Source organism: Psammomys obesus, unplaced genomic scaffold, assembly GCF_907164565.1.
Source record: "Psammomys obesus unplaced genomic scaffold, mPsaObe1.curated_primary_1811, whole genome shotgun sequence".
Lineage (NCBI taxonomy): Eukaryota > Metazoa > Chordata > Mammalia > Rodentia > Muridae > Psammomys > Psammomys obesus.
The window spans coordinates 22,552,681-22,580,122 of NW_026596095.1; the positions used below are offsets into that span (position 1 = coordinate 22,552,681).

General features: G+C 37.8%; 1 protein-coding gene across 4 annotated transcripts; it reads left to right on the forward strand.

Moving 5' to 3' along the window:
- The first annotated feature begins 59 nt into the window (after positions 1 to 59).
- Positions 60 to 27,301, forward strand: Ube2d3 (ubiquitin conjugating enzyme E2 D3). Of its 4 annotated transcripts, none has more exons than XM_055628178.1 (8): positions 60 to 135; positions 1,397 to 1,552; positions 16,068 to 16,131; positions 16,228 to 16,259; positions 19,867 to 19,944; positions 21,055 to 21,160; positions 23,523 to 23,616; positions 25,817 to 27,301. In XM_055628178.1, the coding sequence occupies exons 2-8, from the start codon at positions 1,529 to 1,531 to the stop codon at positions 25,860 to 25,862; spliced, it is 444 nt and encodes a 147-aa protein (XP_055484153.1). In that variant the 5' UTR covers positions 60 to 135; positions 1,397 to 1,528; the 3' UTR covers positions 25,863 to 27,301. The 4 variants fall into 4 exon arrangements, with proteins under 4 accessions (XP_055484153.1, XP_055484155.1, XP_055484154.1 ...); XM_055628180.1 differs by lacking the exon at positions 60 to 135 and adding an exon at positions 212 to 346; XM_055628179.1 differs by lacking the exon at positions 60 to 135 and adding an exon at positions 356 to 480.
- The last annotated feature ends 141 nt before the right edge of the window (positions 27,302 to 27,442 follow it).

Here is a 27,442-nt window from a genome sequence, read left to right on the forward strand (position 1 = left end):
CGCGATAACTTGCAGATTTGGGGGCGGGCCCCAAGCCAGGAAGAGAGCACAAAACGGCCCTTAAAGTCATTGCAGAGCCGGAGCTCCGGTTAGCCTGCCACGAGGTTCTCGCGAGACCCGCCGCCTCCACACCAAGTGAGGAACCTGGGGGCCGCTGTAGGGAGGGGCGTGGGGCCGCCACCGCGCAGCTGCCGCTTCCACTACCTTCCTGCTAAGGTCTCCTTCCGGTTCTCGATGCTTCTCTGAGTCTGAGGGTTTCCGCCGCTCGCCTACCCTCCCCCTCAGCCCATGACCCGCCTCCGTCCCCCGCCCTCCCGGTCCGACCTCGGAGCGGTTTAGTGAGAAGGTGCTGTTCCGACAGGGAGACGGCAGGAGGGTGGCGCGTCCGCTCGGCCCGGACGAGGGACGCAAACCGCTCCCCTTGAGCCCTCGGCTCGCCCCGCGCTCGCGACGGCGGCGTTGGCGGACGGATACGCGGCGGTGAATAGGCGGGGGGGAGGGGCGGAGCGTGGCAGCTGGCAGTAGTTCCGTCAGAGCGGACATCTTGTGGCTGTGCCGTGCGCGTGAGCCCCGTAGGGCCGGGGAGGCACCAGCTGCCGCGCGGGGAGGAGGCCGAGGCCGCAGCTCAAGGGAGGCCCCGGCCCTCTGTACGCGTGGGTGTGGACGGCTCGGGAGAGGGGAGGGAGGCCTCCCGGGGCCGGCGCGGCGCCCGGGGCTGTGGGCGGCCCGAGGGGGCAGCCCTCCGGGCTGGGTGGGGTAGGGTGGGGAGGCCGGCGAGGCCGGGGCCCGGCCGCAGGGGGAGGGGGCATGGGCGCGTCCTCGCGCCGGGGCTCGGCGGCCGCCGGGCGCGTGGTGGAGGTGGTGGCTGGGCGCGCGCACACAGGAGCGCGCTGCGAGGCGGAGAGTACGGCGGTGTCAGGGGCGACCCAGACCCAGCTCTAGCTGTGGGGGACGAGAGCACACGGGAGTCCCGTTGCCTCCTGCTGGCCCGCCGACCCCTGGAGCAGAAACCGACAGGAGCCCGGCGTCGTCCGGAGCCTCCCGCTCCCCTCCCCCTAGCCTTTCTTTGCCCTAGTGACGCCGGCCTAGCGCCGACTAGGCCCCGGCTCCTCCTCTGCCCGGCTCTGGACCCTGCCCCGCACCCACCCCTTTCTCCTCCGCCTCTTCCTCTCCCACCCGGGGCTCTTCCTTTCAAGAGGCCGGGAAGTTAAACTTGTAACCACTTCTCGGCTCTTCCCGTCACCCTCGCCCTCTCTTTGGGCGAGCCGCGGAGAGGAGAAGTTGGTGGCTTTGCCACCCCACCCTGCCCGGATCGCGACGGTTTTCAGGGTTGTGGAGTCGGCAGGGTTTCTCCGAGGCCTTTGCGAGTGGCTGATCTGCTCCATTTTTGCAAAAGGCGCCTGTGTCTGGCAGAGCCGGTGTGAGAAGAGGAGCCAATCCTTCCCCGCTGCCGGGATAATCAAGAGTTTTGGCCGGACCTTTGGAGTACACGTCGAGATAGCGAGGAGCCCGGCGAAAAGCACAGACTATGGCGCTGAAACGGATTAATAAGGTAAGTTGTTGGACCAAATGGTACGGAACGGGTCATGGGAAGAAAGGAAAGCAGGGGCCCAGAGAAATCCGTCGGGTTTGAGATAAAATTTTGAAAATACCTTTTCTTTGGATACCTCTCGCGTTAAGAGAACGCGAGTGTACTGTAAGATAGGGAACAGAAAGCTTTTGGCAAGCGAAATATTAGACTTAAAGTTTGCTTGACTAGAATCTGCAATTATGGGTGAGGGAAGCCTGGCTTTTAGGATCCTCGGTTTTCAGCCTAACGAAGTTAGTCTGGTTTGGGGAGTAGACTGGTGTAGAGGCCTTCGGGCAGATGTCAGGGTACTGCTTCCTATTCTTGATTTCTTCAAAACTTACTTTTGCTGACATTCTAACGAAGAAAGGACAGAAGCAGATAGGAAAAAACGTTTTGTACCGAACTTTGCTGCGGGTCGGGATATTAAAAACATTTCTCAGTTTGCTAAAAGGTAGTGACGAAGACTGTTCGGAAGCTTAACCCAATCTGGGCAGTTACACAAGAGTCTGTGGGGTTGGGAGGAGGTAGACTGACACTGTTGCCACTTCCTGTGTTGTGCGGTCCCGCAGCTTTCAACCGGAGCTGTTTTTCTGAGGCACTGGGAACTGATGGAAATGCCTTCTGAAGGATCGCTTTGGGGTGCGGTAGGGGTGTTTGAACACTGCAGGAAGTCCTGGTGGAACAGACTTGTTTTTGCTTAGAACCCTTTTTTGAGGCTTGTTTCAGCAGATAAATATAATTTGATAAGCTGTCGGTTTAAGTTGGAAAGAACTAGATTTTTCAGATAACAGTGTGTGAGTGGAACCACCTCACCGATGGTTTTCTAATTTTCTTGCTCTAACTTCTATCCAGAATTTTAAGATGGCGGCTGCTTTAACTGGCTCGGGTCCTTTTCCTGCATCTCCTTTTCTAGTAATACAAAATAATGTTCTCTGTTAAGCATTAACTTTTTTTGTGTGTAGGGAGCTCTCAGATCCTCTGCCCCCAAGACATAACCTAAATTCAAACTCTTAAGACTGAGACTCTCTCTACATCTTTCTCTTTCTCTTCTGTGTGTGTGTTTGTGTGTTGTATTTGGTTCTTGCACAATCTAGAGGGTGGAGTATTTACAGCTAACTTGAAAAAAATGTTGTGGAATAAACTTAAGAGAAAAAAATGGGAAGGTTCTTCTTAGAAACTTTGACTAGAACAGTTTGTTTTTTTTTTTTTTAAGAGTTCTATGGAATGAAAGACAAGTACTTGGATTGACTACAGTAGGATCTGATGCCACTTTATTTAATGCATAAAATTTGTTTAGTTTTATTGGCAAAGCTGAAGTTTCACGAAAGCTAAAATCTTCCGACTATATTGATCCTGAAATACTGAATTCTTAGGCCGTCACTGTGTAATCATTGTAGTTCTATGCAAAACACTAACTGAATAGTTTGTGTTCTTGAAGATAAGCAAAGGAGAGAAAGAAAACCTTAGGATTCAAGACTTTGATTAGATAACTTTAGAAGATAGCTTTAAAACCCACCCAGTGTGACAATTTTGAGGGTGAGCCTCACATTAGAGATGCATTATTGTGCTATGCAGCATACTTAATGTGGAGACTATAACATTCAGTGTAAAAAAAAAATAAAAATTCAGATCCATAAATAAATGTAAAACAGAACATTTTAAGGGGGCAGTCTTACTGATTTATTTCTTTTGCAGATGATACTCAGCTGCTTTGGCACCATTTTACTGATTTAAAAGCCCTAGTGAGGCAATAATGGTTAAGTGTGAGCATTTGTAGTAAAAACTCCAGTTAGAAGCAAACTCTTAAACAAGTTTATCCATTTACCTAATCAATATCAGGAATTTTTCTAGATACTGGCATGGCAGTATCTAGAAACAGATCTTTAAAGTTTAAAGAATTATGTATTGATACTTCATATGGAAATTTTCTGTATCAGAAAACTTTATATGCCAAATGGCTGGTTCAACCTGTAGAAATATGCCAACATATCTGCTGTTTGATTCTCCCCCCCCCCCATATTGTTAGTCGTGAGGCTACTTAAAAAAAAAAATTGCACCCAGATACAGGCGTGGTTTTTGAAAGTTCAGAAAGAGGATGCCTTTTTTTTTTAAGGCATTTCTCTAAAAATAAGGGGCCAATTACCATTGTCGTGAGATTTTTTTTGTATTGTTTCCTGTTTTGAATTTATTCTTCTGGTTTCCCCTAAAGTATTAATGTGCCTGTAGTTCTCATTAGTATTTTATTAAAATTCTTACTGGTATACACTGTAAGCTTTAGTGATAAATTGGTATGAGTTAATGTTGACTTTTAAATCTAATTTTTTGTGTGTTTACTTGACTATTTTTTAGCTGATCAAATAACTATACATGGTTTTTTGCTGTACTTATTTGGACCAAATTGTAATGTGATCCTGTTATTAATTAAATGGGCATTTTAGAAGCTGAACTCCAAATTTGTTTTGGGGTGCCTTAAGAAATTTTACTGCTCTAAAACAAAGTGCCTGCTATGTATTTGTGAGGCTTTGAGAGTTTTATATTAAAGATCGAACATGAACCAGTCCAAAAAAATACTTTAAAGTATTTGCAGTGTTTCAAAACTTTTAAACAATTTGTAAGTAATTTTCTTACAATAATTGTGGGAAGATAGGTTCAGTTGGTATCTTCACTGTGTAGGAAGAAAGTTGTTAAAAAGCAAAAAAACAAAACCCACCCAGGTGTTGATGATGTAGCAGAGTTGGGGCTAGAACCCAGGCCTTCTGTCTAATTCTAGATTGTTGTGGTAAACCACTGCATTGTTTTTATACCATTCTTCAGGTTTCTTTGATAGCTAAGGCCTAGCATAAGCTCTACTGCCTAGTGGGCCTCAAGGCAGCCATGTGAGATACTCCATTTTTATGGATGAAGTAACAGACACAGAGGTTGGCTTTTGATGTGTTCAGTCATACAACTAGTAATGGGTTTCTAATAAGATAGGTCATCTTCAAAAAAGAAAAACTGTCTTTTGGACCACTTAAATTCCTACTGAGTGAATGTGGGTTTGTTTGCTGAGATACGCTTTCTTCTACCTTATATATAAATAATGGGGATTTAGGCTGGTTTTTATGTTCCAAGAAGTATGTACATTAAGGCTGGAATGGGATGTAAATAGGTTTCTTTAAGGACTAGCAGCTGCTATGTTGGTTAAATGCTGGACTCTTAAAATAGTGCTTCAAGTTTTGTAGACTAGTAGGCTTGTCCTGTGCTGCTGATTTTATTTTTTAATTGATCTCCAAGAGTTATTTATACTGTAAAGAATACCTAGGTGAGTGAGAGATGCTGATCATTCAGTGATCATAGGATTGAATTTGATAAAAGGAATTGTGACACACTGTTCCTGTCTTTCATCATAATGCTTATCTGCTGTGTTAAATACAGTATTTGTTATGCACTTAAAGGTTAAATTGAATACTCTTCACAGTACTGGTGAAAACTACTTGTGTAACTACATTGTTAAACTTTACCTGTTGCTTTCTAGGTTTGGGTGCCTCTTAAACCAATTCTCAAATATTTCTTTGAGTTTCTTGATGGGGTGCTACCCTTTCATGGTTGTTACCCTTTCAGGACACTTTTTGGTTGTTCAGGGTCTACCTTGGCTTCTGGGGATTGAGCTCAGGTGGTCAAATTTCCTCTGAGCAAGCCCCCTGTATGGACAATGAGCCATCTCAACAGCTTCCTAATAAATTTTTAAAAAATGTTTCAGATTAATATTGGGGACGGGATGTCACACAAAGGCTAGCTTGGAACTGCTGTCTCAGTCTCCTGGGTGCTCAATAATGACGATTACAGGACTGGGTCAGTTGCCCACTTACTGATTATGCTTTTATTTATCTATTTATTTTTGCAGTGTTTCTGTTTTTTGAGGTGGGGATTGACTTTATAGCATTGTCCTCGAACCTAGAGCAATCCTTCCCTCTGCTTTCTATCTGGGATTACAGGTATGAGGCACCAAACCCAGCTGCATTGTCTGTCTTAATAGAAACAACTTCTATTGCTGTATACAAGAGCTGTTATTGTTTTGACATTACAGTTCTATTTCAGAAGATTCTGGCTTTTAGAGAATAACTATGTAAGGTCTTACAAATCTTTTCTAGAAACAGACATGATTTTGAAATGTTCATTAGGGGATTCTGAACTTGCTCTTAGTTAGAAACCTATGTTGGGATTGATTTCATCGATACTTTACTAGGGTTGTAATTGGATAAAAATTAGATTTATCAGTCATGAGGATCTCTGCTTTGATTGGAAAAATACAATCATTAAACACAGTGCTGTGTTTTGTCACTTTGTACAACTTATTTTCAAAGGTTTATCAAAGTTCTTTGCTGTTCCATTTTGTCATGAGGGTTTTATGAGCTTGCAACCATGATAGCGATCTTAATTTAAAATTCTAGAGTTACTGAGTAGATTTACTATCTTAGTGTCTAGCCATTTTGCCTTCTAATACTAAAAACTCATTGGTAGCTAGGATAGTATATACCTATAGTCTTGCACTCTGGGGACTAGGTGAGGCGATATAAATTGGTGGTCATTTTGGGAATGTAGCTTTATACCCGCTCTTAAAGGATGCTACAACAAATTGTTCTCAGGCTTGTTAATGTGGGGTAAGGAAAGGCAAAAGTTTGTATTTTACATGTTGTTTAGATGTGATTTTATCATCTAGGGAACCTTTCAGATAACTTGACTTTATAGCTATGTTTATCCTACTTAAACTTTGCCCTTTCTCAGTTGTGATTTTGATTTAGTGTTGTTTTTTTGTTGTTGTTGTTGTTGTTGTTGTTTTTTTGTTTTGTTTTTTTTTGGTAACTTGTTACAGGATGGGAATGCTTAATTTACATTAATCCTACGAATGGATGTTTACTACCACTAGATTGCTGCTAAATTTTTGTTTTCCATGTCTGTGAAGTGCCTGATTTGTCTGCATGCATTAAAGCTTGCTTTTTGGTCTATACCAAAACTACTCACACAAAGATTTTCTGAGATAGAGCCTTATTGGGGCTATATTTGCATGTCATGGGCCTACCTTTGACTAATCTTAAGTGACTTACCTTCAAGGGTGATCTAAAGAAAGAAAATTGTAGTATTATTCACTCAGGCCATTCTTAGTACCTTGTCTAATAAACAAGCATACTTGTCTCACCTATAATTAGAACTAAAGAGGAAGCTAATGCCTTGTCAGTGATGTAAGGCAGCATAGTGCACAAAACCTTTCTTTTAATCCTTAAGATAAAAAGAAACTAAGCTTTCCTTGGGAAAGGTTACAAACAGATTTTTTAAAGGGGGTGAGTTTTGTTGTGGTTTGTGTTTTGGCTTTTTGAAATGGAATTTGGTGTTTTCTGGACTTGCTTAGACTTCATCCTCCTGCCTGGACTATACCAGTTAAATGATGATTCCTTTTGATTCTTAATGTCTGCAGTTTTGTGAAGTTTGTTTAGCTCATAATCTTTTGCCAAGCATCTTCTGGAGATAATTGCTAGTAACCACACATTTCCGAGAAACTTGTTTCTTTGACTTTTTAGTTATATAAGAAATTCATTAAAGTTTCAACAGTTATTGTAATGGGCAGCTGAGGGTGATTTTTTAATCTCAAAACACTTTTTAGAGGCTTTTAAACATTTCTTGCTACCTTTATTTTATCTCAGAAGTGTTAGAATAGGACTGCAGCAGGGGCTGTCTTGATTATTACAAGTCAGGTCAGGTTTAATTCTGGAAAAGTGGGCTCTTAAGTAAAATTACGAGAAATTTTAAAAACAGTAAGGATTCTGATAGAAAGTCTATTACCTTTTTTTATCACGTGCTGAAATACAAAGTAATGTCGGATTAGAACAAGTGATACTAGAACATGGTGGTGTCATAGTAATATACTATATATTGGGGTGTAATCTATGAAGCTGGTCTTGCCTCTGTATCCAATTAAAATCTGACAGGCCACTCAGGTTGTAACAGAACTCTACAAAGTTGAGTAGGTTTATGGAGTGTTAGGCCTTAATGGGGGGTCTTCTTTCATAAGTGCTGTCCTTCATTGAAAATACATAGGTCTGAGATAAACTATGATAGAGACATGGAATCTTACTTGAGCTTATCTAATACAGTTGCACATCTTCATTCACAGTTCTTATATTTCCATTTATTTAGTAAGCACTCAGAATGCGCAGATCATTTTATATTTTTTCCAGCATTATTCCTTTAAGTCTTTGAGTGTTTTTAATACTTTGGCTAGCTGTTACTGTAGTCTGTGGTTACATTTCTGCTAGTATAGCCCATCACTGACTAAGATACTGGGACAGTAAAGGTGCAAACATGAGAAAAAAAAAAAAAAACACCCACGGCATTGTGTTTAGGTGTAAGTCTTGCTGTCAGCCATTTCATGTTTTCAACAACGAACTGTCAAAGAGATCGTCTCTCCTATAATGGTTAGAGTAAAGATCCTCTTAAACTCTGGGCTTTCTCTTAGAAATACCTCAGAATAAAAAAAAAAAAAAATTGGGGGCTTAGAAAGATGGCTCTCGGAGTTTGGAGCACTGGCTACTCATTCAGCTCCGGCACAACATGGCAGCTCACAAGTGTCTGTAGCTCAGTTCCCAGGGTATCTAACTTTCTCTTCTGGCCTCCTTGGGCAAGCACACATGCATGTTCATTTAGGCAAAGTCTCATTGCATAAAATGAAAAATTTTAAGAATGTGATGGTTATACCTATTGCTATTCCCGGTAATCTAGCCACTGATTAAGAATTGTTTAGAGCTGGGTATGGTGGCACATGCCTGTATTCTCAGCATACTGGTATGCAGAGGCAGGCAGGTCTCTTGAGTTCAAGGCCAGTCTTATCTACAAAGGGAGTCTACAAAGACAACCAAGGCTACACAGAGAGACCCCACTGTGGAAAGAAAAGTTTTGTTTAATATACAAAGTTTTTGCCATGCTGCCTACAAAGTCTTCAGGAAATAAATAGTCTTAAACACTTCTGTGAGATTTTAACCTAATGAGGTGAATTAGACCATGTGAGAATTTTTTAAGGATCTTTTCTTGATTAGAAAAATGTAGAGTGTCCTCGTTGGCTTCTTAGATCTTTGTTTCTTCAATTCTAAAATAGGAATGTCTTTAATGTGAATTTTGAGATATGAACAAGACTTAAATTATTACGACACTGCAGGCACATAACAATTTCTTTTTTTTTTTTTAGCTTTATTATGTATACAATGTTTTGTCCATATGTACACCTGCACTCCAAAAGAGAGTACCGAATCTCATTATAGATGGTCATGAGCCACCATGTGGTTGCTGGGAATTGAATTCAGGTCCTCTGGAAGAGTGGCCAGTGCTCTTAACCTCTGAGCCATCTCTCTAGCCCTCACCCAAAAAAAAAAAAAAAAAAATTTAAATACACCTTTTTAAAGAATTTACTTATGTATGAGTGCTCTATCTGCATGCACACCTGCACGCCAGAAGAGGGCATCAGATCCAATATAGATGGTTGTGAGCCATCATGTGGTTGCTGGGAATTGAACTCGAAGAGTGGACAGTTAACAGACCATTTATTCTTTATTCTTAACAGACCTCAACCTAAGTTTCTATTGACTAGATTTTAATGTGTGAACTACTGACTTTTAATTCTTGGATTATTGCTGCAGAGATGTCTTGGTCATGGAAATTTGGATGGAAATAGACATCTAGAAATTATTTGAAGAAAACTATTTAAGTAATAAGAGACTGAAAGAAAAGGCTGAAACTTTCTGAAAGTATGTATGCCTTTATTCTAAAGGTATGGTAGTGCTGCCGTTTAAAGGCTTACTGATTCACAAATAGCATGTAGAAAATTATTCTTCATAAGATTTATCAAGTGGGACCTTGATAGTTAACTTTATGATTTTCTGATCATCTTTATAAGTAAAATAATTTTAAAACTGTTGGTTAGATACTTCATTTAGGCCAGCCATACATGCATGTTAAGAGACCAGAGGTCAACATCATCTATTCTCTTGTCTCTCCATCTTTTGAGACAGGTCTTTGGTGGAACCTGGATCTCACTGCTTAGGTTAGAAGGCCTTGGAAATATTTTCCCTGTGTTAGGGTTTACCATCAAGCCTGGATGTCAGGGGTGTTAATTCAGATCCTCCGCATGCTTATGAGGCAGGCACCTGATCAACTGAGCAATTTCCCCAGTTAGATCCAAATGTTATTACATTTAAAGCTTTTTAACACTCAGTTCAAAATTTGAATTAAAATGTTTAATAAAAGATATGACTGCTAAACAGATATTAATGTGAAGATTTAATGAGCTAGGGATATTTTATTTGGCCTGTTTATGATGTAGTCTTGCTTTTGTTTAATGAAGAAATGAACCAAAAAGCCTTTCCCAGGCCTGGTTTCAAAATGGGTGGTTTGCAGATGGTCTGTTAAGAATAGAAGATGTCATGTGCTTGTTGTGTTTGTTGTTCATGTCTTAAAATGAACACTAAAAAATATCCTGTTTTAGAATTGAGGAAACAAGATAGGAAATAAGTAAGTGTGGGTAGGTAGTTTAATAGATTACCAGCTGATAACAAAAAACATCTACTCCCAGCCTTCTTTTTAAATGGTTTTTGCATTTTTTATTGCATAGGTAATGTTTGGATTTTAATTGACTATTTGAAAATTCAGATCCTTATTTTATGGGACAGGGGCATAGAATTTGGAGGTATACGCAATTCTGTTTTTTACCACCTTGTTTCTTGAATACAGTGAGTATTCCAGTTTGCCATTATAATTAATGAAAATTAGGTTTTCCTGGGATTGGCAAAATTTCTGTGAGGTTTGATAACTTTTGAGACACAGGGTCTTTCTATTACCTAGCCCTGACTGTCCTGGGGCTCACTAGGACAGCTGGCCTTGAATTCAGAAATTGACTCAGATTCACCTGCCTTTGCCTGGGATTAAAAGCAATGCCTGGCTTGAAACTTGATGCATTTAGAATCATTTGCTTAATACTAGATAGCTGGTTAATTTTAAACAAAACAAACTTTCAGTTTTTAAAAAGAGGTGGAGTACTTGAAAAGAGGGCCCATCCAAAATTCACAACTTCTTAGGAATGCATCTTACAGCTTTTAAGTAGAAGGTTGTACATCCAGCATCCTGTAAATGCCTTTGGCATAGCTGGTGTATATGAAATACAACTGAATTCTGTGTTTAGACTTGGGCCCCACAATATCTTCTATATATGCAGTGGTTTCAGAATCCTATATGTATGTATGAAACCTGAGACAATTCTTATCTTAAACATGCCTATAAAATTGACTTGCCTGGAGCATAACATGTTATTTTTACCTAGTATGGTTTTCTTTTACGGCACACACAATTGTGCTTCCAAGGCCAGAAAAGGGCATTTCGTTTTCAGTACAATATTTCAAAGGTTTAAGTATTTTAAGGTGAATTTTATCCTATTATATATATATATATATGTGTGTGTTGAAAATAGGATGGTATATGTTCAGGGCAAAGAGCATAAAAGGTTGATCAAGATTATAGATTGAGAGATCTTTTGCTAAGCAGCTGGCCCTATGTTTCACAGGCAGAATGGCAAGAGTTTATCGGGACTATTTTGTCTTTGAGTTGACTTTTTGGTGTAGTTAAATCTTGGCTTGCTCATTCCTGAGCAGGATATTTAACTGTTCTTGCAGTATTTAATGTAGACAAGTTTAACTTAATACTAGCATGGAGAATCCATTGCTTGCTGCTTTTTTTTTTTTAAGTTATTAGTCATTTTCACAGTAATCCCTTAATGTTGGATTGTTACAGAATGCATTCCTAAGACTTTATTATCAGAGTATATGCCTAATGTCTGTAAAGATTTTGATAATTCTTTTTTTAGGCTGTCCTCCCCAATCTAGACTTTCCATATTCGATTAACTGAACTGGGTGGTCTCTATCTACCTGCATGCTTCATCCACAGTTAAACAGACATTAAAAATCATTTTAGGATTATCTTTACTTTCCACATCAAGTTTAGTCTACAAAGATTGTCTATAATTATCCAATCATTTATGCACCAGCTCTTTATAGAGTTGTGCTTGCTTTTAAGTTCCTTTGATGTTATTCCTGCTTTAACCTTCTTAATGCTGAGATCACTGATGTCTGCCACCACACCCAACTGTTGCTTAGTATTATTTTTAAATACATTTATTAAATGGCAAATTAGTGATATTTTAGTGGCATTATTAAAAAGCTATATTTAAAACCTTTTTTTTAAGATTTATTTACCAATTTTATGTATCTGAGTACTCTTATTTGCATGTATGCCTATATACCAGAAGAGGGAATCAGATCGATGTGATCCACCATGTGGTTGCTGGGAATCAAACTCAGGACCTCTGAAAGAGCAGACTGAACTGAGAAGAGCTGAGCCATCTTTTCAGCCCCATGATACTTTACTTTTAATTGGACTCAAAACAAGTGGTGGCTATTCAGAATGCTGAGGTAGAGGATTAGTTGAACCCATGAATAATCTGAGTACTGCAGGAAAGAAAGGCTTTTGATGTTGCTTTTCCAAAACGCAATATGAACAGTGCATTAGTTACCACTGTTGCTGCTGGAGAGATGCTCAGTGGTTAAGAGCATTTACTGTCCTTGCAGAATTGTTTGCGTTCCAGCATCCACATGGTAGTCACAAACTCAGGTCCTGCATACTTGTCTATAAGCCTAAAAGTTTTCAAAACAACATGTTTCTGCACCAATTGAGTGGTAGTTTTAAAGATTTCCAGTGGACTGAACAGAAAAATGTCAGTGGAACTTTGTTACTTTTACACATAAGCTCTTAAAACACTGTTATTAAATAAAGAACATTATGAATTTTTAGTGGTATATTTTGTATCTTACCTAGCATGAGGGTGGAAAAGGCATGTTTCGTGCTACATTGCGCTGAATGTGCTTTTTTTTTATTGTAATTTTTGACAACCATTTTGGTTTTTGAAGGGGTGTGTGTATGTCTTGACCATCACATGTGTAGGTGTCCAGAGACAGAAGAGGTTGTCAGGTGCTGCAGCTGAACCTGGGTCCTCTACAAGAACAGCCAGTGCTATTAACTGCTGAGTCATCTCTTCGGCCCTTTTACATTTCTTTTGGAATATACCACAAGTGTGTTTAAATGAAATTCCTTCATTTAAAAGATTATTGTTAGGGAATAGAGACGGCTCCACTGTTAGGAGCACTTAGAAGATAAAGGTTCCATATCAGGTATCTGACGGCAGCCTATGACTGCAATTCCAGGGGTTTTGATGACTTCTGTCTTCTGTGGTGATGTAGATGAATATAGTAGTAAGAGTTTGATTTGGGTATGTGAGGCAGTTGTAGGCTGTCTCTCCTGGACTGCAAAAGAAAAAATAGGCCTTGTTTTCATTCCATCTAGTAACAGTCTGGCATTAAACTATTTGTATTTATAAAGTTCTCATTTTGCTGATGTGTTTGACATATCAGCTAATGATGTTTGACATATCATTAGTTTTTCATACAATTGCAAAAATATTAATTAGTAATAATAGAACCACTAGTGTTATGAAAAGAGATGAAATTGTGCCATCATGCCATCTGAGAGCTTTGATTCTTGAGCCTTACACCCACTCCAGGTTTACACATCACACTTCTAATTTCTTAGTCCAGAGGCTATAGCTGGTACATACCATACACAGCCTGCAGAAACAGCAAATGCTATTTCCATTCACATAGGTTGGAAGGTAAGGTTGTGGCTAATAAGGCTCTCATCTGAATTTATATATCATTGAGCGTTATATTCAGTTCTTTAAAAGGAGGAGGTGTTTGTATGAAAAGGACCAGGAAATCAGGCTTGCTAATCTTAGAGTTAATCATGTTTGAGAATTCTGTTCATTGCATATGCTTTTTAATAGATAGGAGCCAAGGCAGCATCTGCTAACTATGCAAAGTAAATGTCCTATGTATACTTTCTGACGTTAGGTTTGAGACAGTTGCATGTGTGTCCCAGGCTGGCCTCAAACTCAAATCTGCCTGTTTCTGCCTCCTGAGGACTAGGATTAAAGGTTGTGCACAGCTGAGCCTGTTGGTTCTGATATACTTAATGCAGTTAATACCTTAAAAAGATTGAGGAGGCCACTTAATAAGACAAAGTTCAGTGGTCATTTTAGAAATTTGAGTTCACTGAAGCTTATAGGTGTTCTTTTAATGGTGCATGTCTTAAAATAGTTTATTTTCTATAAAAGGTGTGGGTGTGATATTTACACACCTTTAATCCCGCACTTGGAGAGACAGAGGCAAGAGGATATGTGCATTGTAGGCTAAAGATCTTGAGGCCAGCCAGGACTACATGATGAGACCCTGTTGTCTCCAAACAAACTATATATGTTTTTAAGCTTAAAGTGTTTAATTTAACATAGCACATGATAGAGTATCTATACTTGAAATCTAGGAATTTTTTTTATTCTTATACATCATATACATTGCATTTTAGATACACGACAATGTATTGAGTACTAAATTTAGTACATAAGCTAAAGTCTTCTGGATTACTAGAACACTGAGTAGAATGGCATACATGTGTATTCAAATGTGTTACTGGTTGTGGTGATCATAAAGCTTGTTTGTGTAAAGAATAAATTATTGGGGCTGGAGAGATGGCTCGGTGGTTAAGAGCAGTGTCTGCTCTTCCAAAGGTCCTGGGTTCAGTTCCCAGAACCCACATGGCAGCTCACAACTGTCTGTACCACCAATTCCAAGGGATCTGATACCCTCACACTAATGCACAAAAATAAAATTTAAAAGAATAAGTTACTGGAATACATTTTCAGTATGAGGTATGCTTCAAGTGAGGCTGTTAGCTCATTTCTTCCCTAGCTGACACCTGCAGTCTCCTCTGTGTGAAACTATGCGTAGAAACGGGATTCATCTGAAAACTTATACATTAAATAAATTAAATACATTAAATACCCAAAACTTATACATTAAATAAGGCTTTGCTGCCTAAACCAATAGAATGGAGATTTGCTGTATTGTGAATCTCTTAGCCTGTGGAAAAAGGCTATAGATTTTGTTACTGTATAATGAGGATAAGATTTTGTACGTTCTTTGACTAAGGTAATTGTTTTTCTGGGATTTGAATTGGAAGTTTCTCTTCCATTCTCTTTTCTGGAGGGAATTGGGACTTATTCAAAGAGAATATTCTGTACTTAGTAAATTGTTCAGTAAAGTAATTGAGAGGGAGGATTAATATGGTCAATCAATTACTGTCATGTTGATACTGGTGATCCTTTATTGTGTCTTAAAATCAGGAGTTAAGCGAAACATGTTATACACATGATTGGGCTACTTGGAAGGAGAAGAGGGTGGGATGACAGCTAATGTTGGAAGAGCCCGCCTACAAGTAGGCAGAATTGGGTTAGAGATAGAACTAGGTGGTAGAGAGTGCTTGGCTTGGCATGTGTGCTCAGTTAGACTACCACTGCGCTTTCTAGTTGTTATAACATCATTCAGCCTTTATGACTGCTTCTATATTTAGGCATAAGTATAAAGAACTTAAAGCTATACCTGTATTCATCCAGGGGGACGGTATTGAAAGGAGGTGGCCCTTCTATAGTCCATAGGTAAATGTTGAAGGCTTTGGATTGAGTTTATCTATTTGTAAGTCTAATAAACTCTTTATACAAACTACTATGTACTTGTTTACATGCATTATAGGCCGTTGAAGGGTGAGGTATATACTTGTTTATGTTGGAGATGTGTTCATATGAAATTGTGGGAATTTTATCTTTCTACTTAGCAAAGTTAGTTTTCCAAATTTTAATTTTACAAATGGCTAAAAATCAGCACTGAGTTGACAGCTTATATTAATCAGGAAATTTAAATATGAAAAGGTGTTTAGCTCAATTGGAAAATGGAATTCGACTTTTGGAAAGAAAAGGATTTAAGAGAAAAGGGAACTTTGAGATGGTCTGAGAAGTTAGTTCATCAACTGACGTTCTTATTTTACCTACAGTTTTAAACTTCTGAACACATCTGATTGCTACTACTTATTTAGAGATCAATTTTTGTTAATACAGTAAAAAAAAAATAAGTATATATACACACACATATTACCCAAGGTGATTGTTTCAGCATGTGTGTGTGTTAAACTAATGCTTCGCATATTTCAGGAGCTGAATTTAAGATTACTTAAGATTTCTTTCCTACTGGGATATATTGATGTATGTGTCTTCAAATGGAACAAAAAAGTTTATTTAACTGTCCCTCTTTTTTTTTTTAAGATTTGTTATGTATACAGTGTTCTGTCTGCATGTGTGCCTGCACACCAGAAGAGCACACCAGATATCATGATAGACAGTTGTGAGCCACCATGTGGTTGCTGGGAGTTGAACTTGGGCCCTTTAGTAGAACAGCCAGTGCTCAGCATCAGAGCTATCTCTCCAGCCCCATATCTTTCCTTAAATTTAGATTACATAACCTACCATTTTCTGTCTTGGTTTAGGAACTTAGTGATTTGGCCCGTGACCCTCCAGCACAATGTTCTGCAGGTCCAGTTGGAGATGACAGTAAGTAACTTAATTTCTTTTTAATGACTACCTTCAGAAGGTTGTATGTTGTTGAGGATAATGAGATTTTTGTTTTGTTCTCCCTTCCCTTTCTAGTGTTTCATTGGCAAGCCACAATTATGGGACCTGTAAGTATTTTTTCAGTTTTGCTTTTCATTGAAAATCCAGCATTCTAGTCTTTTGCCTTTATATAATTACTGTATTTCTGATGTCATAAGAATATGAAATAAGATGTTCCTTAAATGTGTATTTCTGATCATATTCTGGGGTACCATATCTGGACCCATAAAATCCCTTATATTGCTCTCTCTATATATGGCAGAGAAAAAGTCATTGAGCTTATTTTGAAGGAAGGATTCTATCATGGGTTTTTCTGCAAAGCATCGTAACTACCAACCATGAGTCTAGCATAATCGTGTTGTTTTGATATAAAAAAAAATGTATAGAACTAGAGATTTATACAAAAATTGAATGTATTTAGGCCAAACTTGGTATTTTGAACGTAGCAAAATTACTTTCTATACTGGGTAGATAAACTGTATGCTGGATAATTGAATGATGAGAATTAATGGATTACAGAGAATTAGACTGTTCTAAAACATCTTTGAATAAGATTCTTTCTTGCACAGATCTTCATGTTTGTTTGTTTAACTTGAGTATTTTAGGATCCCTAGGGTTACACGTGTATCTTACAGAATTTGGGGGGCAGTAATGTAAATAATATACTAGGTAGGAAAACGATAGTAATTAGGTACTAAATAATAATTTTAAAAGAAAATGTTTTTAAATTTCACCTAGTAAGTAGATGGATTAGATCAAGTACTTACTGGGTTTGAACTGACTTTTAAAAAGAACCCTGTTAAGTATTTATTTTATTGTGCATGTGCATACAGATGAGGGAACCACTTAGAGAAGTCCCAGGGTTTGAACTCGTGTCAACCTTAGTGGAAAGTGCCCTTACTTACTCACCAAGTCGTTTCATAGGCCCGGGATTGACGTTTTTTGAGACAAGGTCTGGGGCTGGCCTTGAGTTCTTGCCATCCAGCCTCAGGTTCTTTTGTTTTTCGAGACAGGGTTTCTCTGTGTAGCCTTGGCTGTCTGGACTCAATTTGTAGACCAGGCTGGCCTCAAAAGGATGTGCCTGCCTACCAGAATGCTGAGATTATAGGCTAGCTCCGATTCTTGTTTTTAAAAGGGTTATTGACTTATTTGGGTTACATTTTGTTTTAGACAGAGTGATCCACAGCTATAATCCATGGTGCCCTAAAATTTTCATCTGCCCTCCTACATCAAGACCCTGAGAGAGAGAGAGAGAGAGAGAGAGAGAGAGAGAGAGAGAGAGAGCTAGAATTAGCAGGCATTAGTCACCTTACTTTTTCTAGCTCAGTGAAAGTGAGCAAACACCTGCTGTGTGTTGAGTAAAGGTATAAATAACAGTAGTCTTTAGGCACTTTAAAATATGAGAAAGCAGGTAATTGAGACATGTTAGAATTTAGTAAGATAAGTAAATAATAAAATGCAAAGTAGGAGAACTCCTGACTAGGATGATGTAAGTTCAAAAGTAATTGTGAAATGTTAGAATTAAAAGTGGACTAAGTAAAATTAAAAGTAATGGGAACCAGCTCTTACTTTGTTTGATGGAATAATACTGGTTTATCTTAACTACAAGGCCACAGGACTTTATTTTTGGCCTTTCCTTTGATTCTAAAATGCTATTTTGTTTTACTCGGCTACAGCTCATTATAGACGGTTGTGAGCCACCATGTGGTTGCTGGGAATTGAACCCAGAGCCTGTGGAAGAACAGTCAGTACTCTTAACCTCTGAGCCATCTCTTCAGCCCCCAGTGAATATATTCTTTACAGACAATTAAGCATTGGTTTGTCCACTTAGACTGTTCATTTGATATTTTAAATTTTGCTGCTTGGGAAACTTGCGCCTATGTCAGTGCATAGACACAACGACTTAGGTAATGATTTTAGGTTTAATATGTACCTGATATATACTGTGCCCATTTCATTTTTTCTTTAAAGTGTTTACTTAAGTTTCAGTAAAGAGGAACTTGACTTTTAGTGAGTTTCTTACTCAGGAAGTGCTTCTGAATCATTGAAATTTCATACATAAATTCTTGAAGTTACATGGTGTGTACTACCTTCTTTCTGAGTATAATTGGAACCACAAAGAATTGGTGGAAGATTGCTTAATTATTGGATATTTTTTCTTTTACATTTTTTTAAAGATTTATTTATTTATGCATTGTTCTGCCATATACACCAGAAGAGGGCACCAGGTCTCACTATAGATGGTCATGAGCCACCATGTGGTTGCTGGGATTTGAACTCAGGACCTCTGGAAGAGCAGCCAGTGCTCTTAACCTCTGAGCCATCTCTCCAGCCCTAATTACTGGATTTAAATGTGGGAGGGGAGTCATTGCCCCATTATAGTTCATGTCATCAGAAATAAGTTCCCTATCTCTTAAGTTGGATACTCAACGTACTGAAGTTTTCTTTAGTTTGAAAGGTAGATGGCAGAAAAAATTTGGGAACAATAACTTCTACTTTAGTCTGTCGCAAAACTATAGAAAGAGAATGCTATATTGTCACTAATGACTGAGCATGGTCAGCTATAACAGGAAATTGGATAAAACTATCAGATAAAACTATAAGGGTTATTGTTTCAACTTCACATTTTTATATCCTTTCATACTATAATAGTTCATGTATAAAATCTTTCCTCAAGAGCTTTGTGGTTCAGTAGAATAGGGAATCATGATTAAATTATCAGAATGGTACAGTAACCAGTGCATATAGCTGTTTAAAGGAGAGGCAGCCAGCAAATTAAACTCCCTATGAAGGGCAACATAAGAAGACATAATATTCCAAATAGAGGAAGGAAGAAGAGAGAGAGGGAGTGTGAAAGTTGCACTTCCTTTATGACACTGTATTGTAGAGAATGAAGCAGAGAGTACGTGATGGTGTTTTTTAAATGATAACTTTGGCATTAGGGTATAGGAGTAAACTAGAAGGTAAAGCTAGAGTGAAAGAAAGCTGTTTATAATAAGCCATTGCCATTATATATAGGCAAAAGATAAATAATGCAATTTTGAGCTAAGTTTGGAAGAAAATTTATGCAAGAATTTCGAGTCCCAGTTGAAAATTAAATTGTAGCAAATATGTTCTGCCTCTTAAAGGTACTTTTATTATTTCTTGAAATAGGTACAATTATGTAGCCTTTGTTAAAAACACTTTCACATATGTAATAATTTGCTTTTTAATTTATAGCTGAGTCCTTTTTTTTTCCCTAACATTCATTGTGTGTGCATGCATGTACATACATACATGTTATGACGTGAATGGAAAGTCGTGGAAGTCACAGGACAACATTGAAGTCAGTTCTCTCTCGCTGCCTTTTACATGGGTTCCAAGAACTAGACTCAGGTTACCAGGCTTGTGTGGCCAGCACCTTTTTTGGTTTAGCCATATCATTAGCCTCTTTTTAATTTTTGAGGATTTCGATTGAGGACCTTAGTATTTCTGGGTTTTGTGTTTCTCCCTCAGAATTCTTGGGTAATGGATTTATGGTGCTTATTACTTTTGTTTCTTCATTAGTATGAACTTAATTGGGAGGTGCAATAATTTAAATTTCTTCATTGTGGTGTAGCAATAGTTCATTAGAAAAATGGACTTTTTTTCTTAAAGAATTTAATCTTGACATTAAATCTATTTTTCTCTTCACAGAATGACAGCCCATATCAAGGTGGTGTATTCTTTTTGACAATTCATTTTCCTACAGACTATCCCTTCAAACCACCTAAGGCAAGTATTGTCTCTCCAAAATCTATTTATGAATTGTTTTAGAAGAATAACATATTCGTGAAAGTTTAGGTTTCTGTGTAAATGAGGCTTAAGCTTATATAGTGAATAAAAATAATTGAGCTGCATTTATATAGATATTCCTGTTAGACAATTCTGGAACTTTTCCATCCACTTTAAGAGCTAAGGTTAACAAGTTTACCACCATACTGAGGTATTACTGATATCTAACTTAGAAATTAGAGATTTGAACTCTGTAAATGTAGTTAAGATTTGCCTTTTTGAAGTTGTAAGACTCAAGTGTGTCTGTGCTTACACTAAGTGGCAGTCTAGTAAATCGTAGAATTGGCTTGCCTTAAGTATATGTTCCAGTTGCTTAATGTACTTTAGGTGACTGACAGTGTTTAAGTTGCTGGATCCAGGACACAACACCTTTGTCTTTGTATTCTATAGCCTAAAGCAGAGTGATGAGTTCAGAGGATATGGTCCTTGACTTTTCAGAACTATTAGCTCAAATTCATGCTATATGAATTACTAGAAAATAAATGTGCATTAAATTGCCATATTTTTTTTAGCAATCTTTAGTCATGTTAAAAGTACATTATAGCTGGAAAGATGGCTCAGAAGTTAAGAGCACTGACTGCTCTTGCAGAAAACCTGGGTCCAGTTCCCGGGACACACATAGTCTGTAACTCTAGTTCCACCACACATGAAAGTGATTGTACATACTTGGAGATATAACACCCATACTAATAAAATTTTAAAAAGTACATTGTAATAGTTTTGATATAAAGTTCATCTCTTAGTTTGTTGTGTCTGCAGTTTAAAATACAATTTAAAATATACCTGTATAATTTGTGTATGCTAAATGCCCTTTTACATGTTATCCTTCACACGTTACAACACTGTTAACCTTCGCATCTTAGTTAGACTTTTTTTTTCCCTGAGGGAGATGCTGACTTTTATAAATTAGCTTTTATTACCTAAAATAATTGGTTTTGTTGAAATTTTCATTATTCCCCCTCCCCTTAAGTACCCTTAAGTCTAGGGTACTTGTGTATTTGAAAAAGCTGTCTAAAGGTTGTATTGTATGTTTGTTTTTTGGTTTTTTAGGTTGCATTTACAACAAGAATTTATCATCCAAATATTAACAGTAATGGCAGCATTTGTCTTGATATTCTAAGATCACAGTGGTCTCCTGCTTTAACTATTTCTAAAGGTAAAATAAGAGTTTCGGTGCAATCGTTTTCAGCTCCTAATTTTCTAACAGTTAAGGGCCTTTATTCTTGAATTCTGCTTGGATAAATGTTCTTATTGTGCCAACATTTTAATAAGGTTGCTTGCAAGGTGGAGATACAGCTCAGTTGGTATATGAGTGCTTGCCTAGCATTTTTTTTCTGTTTTTTTAATTAATTTTTTATTAATTGCACTTTATTCACTTTGTGTCCTCCCTGTAGCTCTCTTCCTCCCCCTTCTCCACACATACCCCTCTTCAAGTCCACTGATAGGGGAGGTCTTTTCCTTCTTTCTGATCCTAGTCTATTAAGTCTCATCAGGAGTGGCTACATCGTCCTCTGTGGCCTGGTAAGGCTGCTCCCCCCTCAGGGTGAGGTGATCAAAGAGCCAATCAGTTCACGTCAGAGACAGTCTCTGTTTCCATTACTGTGGAACCCACTTGAAGGAAATTTTTTTTTTTTTCCAAAAGATGTTTTATCTTTTCATATAATAGCAAAGTTAACTTTTAGTGTGTGTGTGGTGCACACAAAAGCCGGAGGTAGAGGTGTGTCTTCTCTATTTAATTAGGACAGGTTCTGTCATTGGATCAGAAGTTCACAATAACTCTTGTCTGCCTATCCATCCAACAGTGCTAGGATACAAGCATATGCAACCAGCTGTTCCCAGCTTTTTACATGAATGGATGAATATTTGAACTCAGTTCTTTACTTTTATATATTCAGAGCTCTTACTGTGCCATTAGGCTTCCAAATTAATTTTAATAAACTTTGTTCTTTTGGAACTAAACTGTTCAGTTGTCATTGTGTGAGTGATAGTGTGCACAAGAATGCAGATGATCTTGGAATCTAGAAGAAAATGCCAAATCCCCAGGAGCTTTAGTTAACAGGCACTTGTGAGGACACCAAGAATGGGTGTCTGGAAACCAGTGTCCTCTAGAACAGTGTGTGTCCGTAACTGTTTGGGCTATCTGTTTAGCCCCTTCTAAATGCCTTTTTAGCAAAAATAGGGTAATAAAGCCAGACATGATACAGCTTTTAAATCTGAAAAACTTTCTACTCTAGCAAACAACTGGTGTAGATTTTCTGTATCTCTTTTTTAACATATCTTTAGTTGGGTGTTAGCTATATAGTCTTTTACCCCTAACAAGTTCGCAGGTCTCCAGGGATACCCTAGATGGTGACAGTTCCTCCTTGTCAGCTGCTGGTTTCTGAATGACAAGTAGTTTTTGACATTCCGTTCTGCAGATTAAGCTCTTGCAAAATGTTTTAACGATGAGACTCTGCCTTTTAGTGAATTTATAGGCTCGAGTATTAGCTTAATATTATGTTAGTCATTTTTAATGCCAGCAATGTCTAAAACTTAGGTGGTTTTTTACCAAAATGTTTTATAATATGTCAGTTTGGTAATTAGAGAGCAAAGCAGGTATGTTCTATTGTGCACATCACACAAGCATTTCCCCATGTGCTTGCTAATATGCTTTTGAATCTGGGGGATTTCGTAGTTTTTTTTTTCCATTTTTTAAGAGTTTTTCAGTTTGTGGACTGGTTTTTTTTTTTTTTTAATCTTTGAAAATCTAATCTCTTTAAATAGTGTTTCTCTCATAATCTAAATGCAAGATTTCTAACTTTGCCCCTTGCTGGGGTGTACTCTTAACTCTGAATTGTATTTCTGTAAATGCAGGCTGAGTTGATGGATGTTCTTACGGTAACCTGCTTTTTGACAGATTTATAAGCAAGTCAGAATTTTTTACCTTTTTCTGAGTTACTGTATTGTACAGTTTTATTTGTGCCCGCTCATTTGAATTTGACATTGTGTTTGTTGCTGTCACCATATATGTTTGGCTTGTATGATAGTTACTGTAGTCTCATGCTGTTTATTTTTATTCACCCAGTGGTTGTTCAGACCATCTCAGACACTTACATGCAGTATAATCTTGTGTTGATATATACCTAGATTTTAACAGGCATTCAAAAAATATCTTTATTATTGTTGTTGTTCGGTACTTAACATTTTCTTTGTATTGAACAGACCAGAGTAATAACTAGGTAGAACTGAAGGTTTACCGAGTGCTACAGAAGTACTGTCATTTTTCACAAGTTTCTGGGAACAGTGTTTTTTACTTCTGATTCATGGAAATAAAGCTTAAAGCTTTTAGTGGAGCAGCTCTCATAGTTTTTCTGAGAAACCTTTTCTAAGGTAGAGCAAAGAGTGAGTGGGTCTCTTTGGTTTTATGTTTGTGGTGTTTATTTTGGCAGTCTTGACTCTTAACTAGCACTAAAGTTTTTAAGTTCTAATATTTGCTTATCCAAACACCTAAAATTGGATGGTTTTTTTTTTTCTTACAGTTCTTTTATCCATTTGTTCACTGCTATGTGATCCAAATCCAGATGACCCCCTAGTGCCAGAGATTGCACGGATCTATAAAACAGACAGAGATAAGTAAGTATGCAATTGTTCAATGAATAACTAAACAGTGGTTTTATTTAATGAGTTGGGCTTATTTCTGCTGAAATTTGTGACAGTACCTTTTGTTTCTGGTAAGCTAGTTACTAAAGTACAATTAAAAGCAGAAAAGCCAGCATAATGGCTGAGGCTGGAGCATTAGAAGTTTGAAGCTGGTCTACCTAATTAGATCATGCCAGATAAATGATTTAAGCATATGGAACAGTGATTAGCTCCTTTGAAATGTTCGTTTTCTAATGTGTTAAACACTTGCTTAATTATTGAATTTTGGGAAATAAACCCAAGTATCTTTCTTAAAAAATTGGTACTAATATAAAAATGGTCTAAATCTATCAAATATTGAGTTATCTCTATGTTCAGCTTAACCATTTAACTTTCGTATGTTGTAATTAATGCTAAGTGTGCTTGTTCAATTAGGTACAATAGGTTAGCAAGAGAGTGGACAGAGAAATACGCTATGTTGTAGGGTAAGAGGATCTGCACTCTATGGTGCGCTTATTTATGGTACTGCCAGCACTCAAGTGCTGCATGCTTTCCAGCACTGTGTTAACTAACCGAAGGTAACAGATTGGCAGTGTTTTGAAAACTACTTAACTGCTTGATCTCTGTTTTAGTGTGAAAATACATACTCAGTCTTCACTACTGCTTGAGATTATTCTTGCATGGCAAAGCAGTTATATATCTTTAGTAAGAAGTAGAAATGTAAGAGTATCTTTATTCTTTATTAAATTACCATGTTTAAAAAAATGTGTCAATACTATGGAATGTGGTGGTTTTACTCAGGTTTTTCCAGAAAGGTAGTAGTAATACAAAGGGAAACACTTAAACCTTGGCATCCAAACTGAATGTTCATTACTGACTGACAAGCATGCATTAGCTGTATTTTGTGGCTCTTTGTATGCTAAATAAGTGCTGGCTGTTTGAAGAGGGTTTTCTAAATGCTATAACTCTGAATTGATATTTTTTGTTTTTAAATATGTTGAGCTGTAGGAAAAAAATAGCTGAACTGTATATATGTGGCTTGAAATGAAACTAGTAATATTTTTTTCCTGTTAAGTTTTCTACTATTCTTTATATGCTCATTTCTTAAGGTATTATCACTTTTTTGGTTGGGGTAAATAAAGTAGCCTGTATGATAGAAATGTACTGTATTGGTGGTTGTCTTCAGTATTAACCTGCCTCTCCAATGAGTTAACATGTTCATCTTTTTTACAAAATGTGGTTGCACTCCTAGAGATCCCCATCTTCATCAGGACTCAGTGGAGAGTAGCCAGCATCACAGCTACCACACCTTTATTTACAATAACAACCATTCACACCTGCTTCTTGAAATTTACTGTTTTTAGACTGGTATGGTGGCTCTTGCCTTTAATCCCAGCACTCAAGGAGAAGTGGTTGGATCTCTTGAGTTCAAGGCCAGTCTGGTTTATTTACAAAGCAAGTCTAGGACAGCCAAGGCTACACAGAGAAACCCTGTCTTGAGAAAGCAAAAGGGAAAGAAAGAAAATTAGTCTTTATTCTTTCAATGTCTTATACTTTTGCCTGAGTTTAAAACGCATTTTCAGTACCCAGCTATTCCATCTAGTGTTCAGATTCAATTTTTCAGTAACAGTATATGCATAGTTCTAGCATTGGCTGAAATTTTTATTGAGAGGCAACATGTGCATATATTCTCTTCTGACAGTTAGTAAGCTGTAAAATAGTTTTAGTCTGTTTTAAATGTAAATTGTCAGCCGGGTGCACTGGGAGGCAGATGCAGGCAGATCAGAGTTCATAGACAGCCAAGGCTACATAATAAGGAAACCCTGTCTTGAAAACAATAATAATAATTGACAGAATGTACAACCAACTTGAAAGTTTGGTAGAATCCTACCCATTGAGATATGTGGAGAGGTCTTTGTTTAACACTTTAAATCTCAGCACCACTTTTGTTCATTAAATAATACTTTCATGGCTCTTACTTTCCACACTGCTTTAAGTGCCAGTGCTGCTGTTTATATCACTTGTTGATTTTTATTCTGCTCATAGCCATTACAGGTGTAAGACAAATTCTCAGGTTAAACAGAAATATTTTCCTTGCCTTATTAGTATAGTATAATAATATAATGGTGTATTATTATACTATTAATACATTTTTAATTTTATATTTTAAATAGATTATTTGTTTTATTTACAGGTACAACAGAATATCTCGGGAATGGACTCAGAAGTATGCCATGTGATGCTACCTTAAAGTCAGAATAACCTGCATTATAGCTGGAATAAACTTTAAATTACTGTTCCTTTTTTGATTTTCTTATCCGGCTGCTCCCCTATCAGACCTCATCTTTTTTAATTTTATTTTTTGTTTACCTCCCTTCATTCATTCACATGCTCATCTGAGAAGACTTAAGTTCTTCCAGCTTTGGACAATAACTGCTTTTAGAAACTGTAAAGTAGTTACAAGAGAACAGTTGCCCAAGATTCAGAAATTTTTTTAAAACTGGAGCATGTGTATTATGTGGCCAATGTCTTCACTCTAACTTGGTTATGAGACTAAACCAATCCTCACTGCTCTAACATGCTGAAGAAGCCATCTGAGGGGGAGGGAGGTGGATGCTCAGCTGTCACATCAAAGGAAGCAGCATTACTCTAGCAGCGTCCATTCTTGTTTAAGCCTTCCACTGTTAGAGATTTGAGGTTACATGATATACTTTATGCTCATAACTGATGTGGCTGGAGAATTGGTATTGAATTATAGCATCAGCAGAACAGAAAATGTGATGTATTTTATGCATGTCAATAAAGGAATGACCTGTTCTTGTTCTACAGAGAATGGAAATTGGAAGTCAAACACCCTTTGTATTCCAAAATAGGGTCTCAAAACATTTTGTAATTTTCATTTAAATTGTTAGGAGGCTTGGAGCTATTAGTTAATCTATCTTCCAATACTGTTTAATATAGCACTGAATAAATGATGCGAGTTGTCAATGGATGAGTGATCAACTAATAGCTCTCCTAGTAATTGATTTATTTTTCTTCAATAAAGTTGCATAAACCAATGAGTTAGCTGCCTGGATTAATCAGTATGGGAAACAATCCTTTGTAAATGCAAAGCTGTTTTTGTATATACTGTTGGGATTTGCTTCATTGTTTGACATCAAATGATGATGTAAAGTTCAAAAGAGTTGAATATATTGCCATGTTCAGTTAAAGTGCAGTCTGTTACAGGTTGACACATTGCTTGACCTGATTTATGCAGAATTAATAAGCTATTCAATTAGTGTAGCTTTAATATGCTGCACATGATTCTGGCAGCCCTAGAGTTCATAAGTGGACTTGGGACTCAGCAGTTTTGAAACGTGTATATGGAGTTCAAGAAATTTATTTTCCAGGTGCATCCCTTCTAACTAAAATTTTCTTCATCTTGTACACTTAACAGCTGAATATATATATATATATATATATAACTTGGGAGTAATAATGGGTCAAAATTTACAAAATAAAGTACTGTTTTGGTGTGGGAGTTGTCATGAGGCTGTGTTGAAGTGACTTAACTGTGGGATACTGACTATCCATTGAGATGGGTTTGTTCAGCCATTTACATTAATGAGCATTTAAATGCAACAGATACCATTTCAGGTGACTTAACATGAATGAATAAAAAGTCAATGCTATTGGATTGTTGTTTGACAAGTGCTATCTGTGCCACTAAATCTGTAGTAATAAGGGCATTACCATTCTTCACCCTATTTCTGAACCTGTAGTTTTCACCTTTTTCTGGCTTTGATTTATCCATTGCTTTATTTCTTAGTCTTGTATT